Here is a 6,660-nt window from a genome sequence, read left to right as displayed (position 1 = left end):
CGGAGGGTGGGGCGCGGCGGCGGCGAGCCTGGGAGGGGCTGCTGGGGGAGGGAGGACGGGCCGGCGTCAGCCCCAGGCGTGGCCGCCGGGCTCAGCCGCCCGGTGAGGTCCCGGGGCGGGGGCGGCCAGAACGGTTACTCCTGCCCGCCTGGGCTCGGCGTGCAGTGCCGCTGCCTGCCCGGCGGGGTCCTGCCCCTTCTGCGGTGTCCCCAGCACTTGGCAGCCAGCCACTGTTGGGTTGAAGAAAGAGTTGCCTCGCCTGCCCAACCGTGTGCGGGGCACATTACCTGCCCCCAGATGGTTTCCACATCGGTTTACCCGAGGAAAACAAGAAAAGAAAATTGGCTTTTTTGCTATACTCGTTTGTTTTTATTCGTTCAGCATAGTTTTAGTAGTTCTCGTTAACTGCTAAAGACAGTCCTTGATCTTGGGGCCGCAAGCGTGGACAGATAGATGCTCTTTACTCTCCGAAATTGGGCTTGCGCTAGCCCCAAGACAGACGATAACGAGAAATAAAATAGTTTCAGATAGTAACAAGTATTAGAGGTAGTTAAGTAAGACGGTAATGTGCTAGAGGTTGGAGGGGAGTGGGAGAAGACCTCTCTGAGAAGGTGTCCCGTGTAGAGGAAATAACACATGCAAAATCCTGAAGTAGACTTAATGGTGATTGTTCTAGAAACTGAGAAAAAGCCAGCGCAGTTGGCGTGTATGATCAAGAAGGACAGGTGGCAGGAAGGAATGAGGCGGGGTGGGCAGAAGACAGCCTCAGGACTTGCTGCATGGATCCAATGTGATTGTTGGGTAGGGGCTGTTGGTGGGGAGAAGATTCATGGGTGACTTGGGATGGTGGTGCCAGTTAGCACGATCGCAGACTGGGACAGGAAGAGTTTTTGAGGGGGTGGGAATCAAGTTAGGTTAGAAAGTTGTTTCACTGAGAAGGTTCTGTAGACACACGGGACTGGAATCTCTGGGAGATGTTAGAGCTGAGCTCCCGACTGTCCTGGTGTGATCAGAGACCTTCACAACGTGCAGTTTGCCATAGCGGTAGTAGGCTGGCTGTTGAAGCTGATTTACATAGGGGAAGGGAAATTGAGATAAAATCCTGTGTGTACCATGCTCTGAAAAGGTCCCCAGCCAAAAAGAAAAACAAGTCCTCAGGGAGAAGAAGCAAGTCCCCTCGGAGTAAGAGAAGTCGAAGTCCTCATCATTCAACGGTCAAAGTGAAGCAGGTAAGTGGATCGGCCTTGTGATGCTGGCTCCAAACACAGACCCTTTCCCATCATAGCTGTATGGGCGTTTGGGGGGCCGGTGGGGAGGGTGGGGGGGGCCTGTGCCTGTAATAGGCTTTTCTAAAAACTGGATGTGTGTTTGGATTTTTTCCTGTTTTTTGAAACTATTTTGAGATAGTAACAACTGATCTGCATGTAGTTGTCAGAAATCCCACCTGTTTCTCCCAGTGGTAATGTGTTAGAGAACTGTAGTACAATACCACAGTCGGAGTACTGAGGTCATACAGGCAAGATGCACACCATGCTGTCACCACAGAGATCCACTTTGTGGATCACACCCACTTCTCTTCCACCCTTATCCTCCCTTAACTCCTGCCAGCTTCTAGTCTGTTCTTTGTTTCTATAATTTTGTCATCTCAGGAATGTTATACAAGTGGAATCATACAGCCTTGGGGATTGGCTTTTTTCACTCAGCAAAATACTTTAGAAAATTCGTTCAGGTTGTTAAATCTGTTGTAATGTATTCCTTTTTGTTGCAGAGTGATAGTAGTCTGGAATTAGCCATCCAGCTGTGAAAGGACCTCTGGTTTGTTTCCAGGTTTTGGTTATTGCACACAAAGCTGCTGTATGAACATTTGTGATCCGTTTTTTTGTGAACATCCAGCTTCATTTCTCTGGGTTAAATGCTCAGGGAGCGTAGTTGCTGGGTTGAATGGTAGTTCCGCATCTTTACAGAAATTGCCAGACTCTCTTAGAGGGTTCCGTATTAGTTTACTAGGACGGCCGTAAAAAATTCTACAGTGTGGCAGGGTGAGGCATTGCGAGCTGGTTTTCTCATAGTTCAAGAGGCTGGAATTCAAAGATTGAGGTGTCAGCAGTTTGGTTTCTCCTGAAATATACCCTCTCTCCTTAGCTTGCAGATGGCTACCTTCTCACCACGTCCTCACGTGACCTTTACTCTGTGCAGTGGCTTTCTCCTCTTATGATGACACGGGCCATATTGGATTAGAGTGTGTATGTGGGGAAAGTCAGTTTTTCCTCTGCTCTCAGCACAGTCAGGCAGAACCTCCTGTGACCTGAGAGGTGTGGGGATTTCTCCTTACCAGCAGGCAAGGAGTCTGTTTCGCAGCTGACACCAGCTGGTGTCCCCTGACTCACATTCTGACACGGTCTGCCTTCTGCATGTGAATATGTCCTTGTTTACCTTCCCGCAAACCTCCATATGTTCAGCTATCTGGAGCTCCTTACACCCGGTTTTATGAAAACTTCATCGTGTGGGCATGATTGAGTAAACCACCAGCCATTGGCATTCGACCTCAGCCTTCAACCCCTCTTCCCTTGGGGAGTGGGACCGAAATCTCCAATCCTCTGAGCATTTAGTTGGTTCCCCTGGCAACCAGTCCCCCTTCCCATCCTGTGGTTATCTTGAGACTTTTCAAAATTTGCCTCATTAACATAAACTCAGGTGCTTTCGAAAAGTGTTCATTATAAATAATGAACATCTCTCACCTTTTTTGCTTTGACTCAGAGCTGTTTCGGAGTTGCTTCAGGAACCAAGGACAGGAGCCTTGATACTTTAGTAAAGATATCCTTATTGCTGTAGTCACTTAGGAAATAACCCAGCTTAAAGGAGTTGTGAGCCAGGAACAGTGAATGAAAAGCAAAATGTATATGTCATAATGTCACGTCTCCAACTTGGGTTTAATTTGATCACCTTTTTAAAGATCTCAACTCCAAAAATGGTTACATCTTGAGGTACTGGGGTTTGGGGCATCAACACAGGAATTTTGGCATGTGCAATTTAGACACTGTTATGTATCTATAGTTTTACATTCCTACTGGCAGTTAAGAGTGATCCAGTTTCTCTGTATTTTTTGCAATATTCGATATAATCAGTACTTTTAAAAAGGCATTCTGACAGGTTGTTTCGTAGTGATATATCATTGATTTTAATTTGCACTTCCTTAAAGGCTAATGAAGTTGAACATTTTTTCTTGTTATTTACTGCCATCTGTATGTATCCTTTATTTTTTTATTTATTCATTTTTGTCATTCATTTATTTTTTTAATTTGACCAGAGAAAGATACACAGAGAGAGAGAGGGAAAGTGAGAAAGCAAGCCACCAGGTCCAGTATTCGAACCACAGTCGGCCATGTGGGAGTGTCCAGCGCCTTCACCACCACGCCACTTGCTGGTCCCCTCCTTCATTTTTTATTTTTTATTTTTTTAATTTATTTTTTTGGAGAAGTTTTTGCTATAGGGCATGTGCACTCGCCAGAAAGACAGACTGAGAGACAGAAAGCAAGAAATCACCCCCCAGGGGGGATGGCCACGTCACAGTCCCTTCTCCTCCATTCTCCTCTATTCTCCTCTTGGTATCTTGGGCATGAATGCACATGCGCTGGCATGAATTTAAGCCATCAGGTTCAGGACTCGAACTGTGGTCGACTACATGAGAGTCCAGCAACATAGCCATTGTACCATCTACTGGTCCTTGTATGTATCCTCTTAAGTGGAATGTTTCTTCATATTTTTTGCCTATTTTCTAATTGGATTATTTTATTTTTTACTGTTGAGGGTTTTTTTTAAGTTTCTTTGATTAATATAGATGCAAATACTTTTAAAAATAATTATTTAATTTTATTTATTATTGTTATTATTATTTTAATTGGCTATGAGGCACATGTGCTCACCAGAGAGAGAGAGATCAAGGTTGGAGGGAAAGGAGGGGAAAAGTGAGAAAGGAAGCTACCAGCTCCGGGACTTGAACTGGACTCCCAGTGGCCATGTGGGAGTCCAGCGCCTGCTGGCCCCTACAAATCCTTTTTTGAGTATGTGGTTTGGACCTATTTTTTCTCAGTCTGTAGTTTGTCTTTTCATTCTTTTAACAGGATTACCCCTCAAGCAAAAGTTGTTTCTTTTTTAAAAATATTATCTTATTGAACTTTCTTTATTTTAATTTGACGGGGGGGGGGGGGGGGGGGGAGAGAGCGAGCGAGCCTCCAAGTCCAGGACTTGAACCATGGTCAGCCATGTGGGAGACTAGCACCCTTAACCACCAAGCCACCGCCTGCTGGCCCCAGGTTTTTAGTTTTGATGAAGCTCAGCTTGTTAACTTTTCCTATTATATCATGGTGTATGATTTTTGTGTTATGTCTGAGAACTTTTGCATAGACTTACATGCTAAAGATTTCCTCAAAGTTTTACATTTTATGTTGAAGTTCATAATCTTTTCTCAAGTTTTTCTTTTTTTTTTTAAGAGAGATTTTTCTGTAAAGCATATGTGTTCGCTGGAGAGACAGAGAGAGATGGACAGTGAGAAATCACCTCCCCGGGGGGTTGGCCATGCTGTAATTCCTACTCCATTCTCCTCTCAGGATTTTGGGCATGTATGCACACATGGCTAGAGTGAGTTTCAAGCCACTGGGTTTGGTACTTGAACTGTGGTCAGCCATGTGGGAGTCCAGTGATGTATCCATTATACCATCTGCTGGTTCGCTTTTCTGTTTTTTGTTTGCTTTTTTTTTTTTTTTGCTATAGGGCATATGCACTTGCTGGAGATACACAGAGGGGAAGTGAGAAATCATCCCCCACAGGGGCCGGCCTTATTGCAGTCCCTTCTTCACCATACTCCTCTTGGGATTTTGGGCACACATGCACACACACTTGGCATGATTCCCAAGCACCAGGCCTCATTCAGCCATGTGGGAATCCAGTGCCTTAACTACCCTGCCACCTGCTGGCCCTAGTATTTGCCCAAGGGTACCTGAGGAAGATAAAGGGAGAGATTTAAAGCACCCCTCAATGGAGTGCTGTCATGCCACAATTTTGTCCCTTCCCTCTCTCCATCCTATTGGTTTGGTCACTCACACATGCTAGACATGGTTTTTAAGCCACTGGGGCTCGAATTTGAAACATGCAGTCAACTATGTGGAATCCTGTTCACTTAACCACCAGACTACATGGCTGGTCATGTATTTAATATTGTTTTGTTTTTTAACATAGGTGTGATATTTAAGTTAAGGTTTTTTTTTTTTTTTTTTGCTATAGGGCTTGTGCACTTGCCAGACAGACAGAGAGAGACAGAGAGATAGAAAGCGAGAAATCACCCCCCAGGGGGGATGGCCACACCGCAATCCCTTCTCCTCCATTCTCCTCTCGGGATCTTAGGCACGCACGCACACGCGCCCGGTGTGAGTTTAAGCCACCGGATCCGGGACTTGAACCGCAGTCGACTACGTGGGAGTCCAGCAACATAGCCATTACGCTAACTGCTGGTCCCTTTTTTTGCCTTTTAATGTCCACTTATTTGAGCATCATTTGTTGAAAAGGCATCTTTCCTCCATTGAATTGCTTTTACCTCTTCATCAAAAATTAGTTGGGCATATCTATTTCTGGGTTCACTTTATATGTCTGTCATTCTGCCAATGTCATGTAGTCTTGACTATTATAATTATATAATACCTTGAAATTAATTAGATTGTTCTTCCTCCTTTATTCTCTTTTAAAATTGCTTTAGCTATTCTTTTTCCTTTGTCTTTTCATATAAATTTAGAGTAATTTTGTGTATATGTATACAAAAAAGTCTTGCTAAGATTTTAATAGGAATTGTATTTAAGCTGTATTTTTTTGGGGTGGTTGACTTTTTCACTATGTTAAGTCTTTTAATCGATGAATATTGTCTGTGTGTCTCTAGATCTTTGATATGTTACCAGTGTTTGTAGTTTTCAGTGTACAAGTCCTATGTGCCTTGTCTTAAATTTATACTTAAGTATTTCTTTTTTTTGAGGGTGATTATAACAGTATTTTAAATTTCATTGTCCACATATTTATTACTAATACTGTATATAGAAATGACATTGGTTGCTGTGTGTTTATTTCAATTCTTCGTCCTTGCTGTGCTCATTTATTAAAGGGTTTTATTTTTTTTTTTGTCTTGGGTAACTTAGGTTTTTCTACATAGATGATCATAACAGGGGAAGTTCTCTTTCTTCCTTTACAATCTGTATGCATTTTACTTGGTTTTCTTTTGTTATTGCACTGGCTAGAACTTCAGTATACTGTGTTGACTAAGAGTGCTGAGAGCAGACACTCTTGCCTTTTTTAAAATTTTGCTGGATAAGTATTCAGTGTTCTTCATAAAACTCTGTTATGGGGCCAGCAGACGATTTGGTGGTTGAGGTGCTGGACTTTTACATGGTTGATTGTGGTTTGAGTCCTGGACATAGGGGCTTGAAAATCATGCCAGGAGTGTGTGAGTGCATGTGCAAAATCCCAGCAGGGTAATGGAAGAGAAGGGATTGCTGCATAGCCATCTGCCCCTAGGAGTGATTTCCCACTCCTTCTCTCTGTCTCACTCCAGCAAGTGCATGTGCTCTATGGCAAAAATCACAAACAAATTTTTTTTTTTTTTTTTTTTTTTTGTTTGGG

The 6,660-nt window shown here is 43.6% G+C and overlaps 1 protein-coding gene across 1 annotated transcript in view; it reads left to right on the top strand.

Annotated features, from left to right (window-relative positions):
- Positions 1 to 6,660, top strand: part of SNIP1 (Smad nuclear interacting protein 1) — a gene marked incomplete in the record, with an annotated part of 19,954 nt that overhangs the window by 1,059 nt on the left and 12,235 nt on the right. The window contains 1 exon segment of the mRNA XM_014591620.2: positions 1,127 to 1,229. Within this exon segment, the coding sequence (XP_014447106.1) occupies positions 1,127 to 1,229 (103 nt within the window).

The sequence above is a fragment of the Tupaia chinensis genome, unplaced genomic scaffold, assembly GCF_000334495.1.
Source record: "Tupaia chinensis unplaced genomic scaffold, TupChi_1.0 Scaffold000604_1, whole genome shotgun sequence".
Lineage (NCBI taxonomy): Eukaryota > Metazoa > Chordata > Mammalia > Scandentia > Tupaiidae > Tupaia > Tupaia belangeri.
This window is presented reverse-complemented; position numbering and strand designations above follow the sequence as displayed.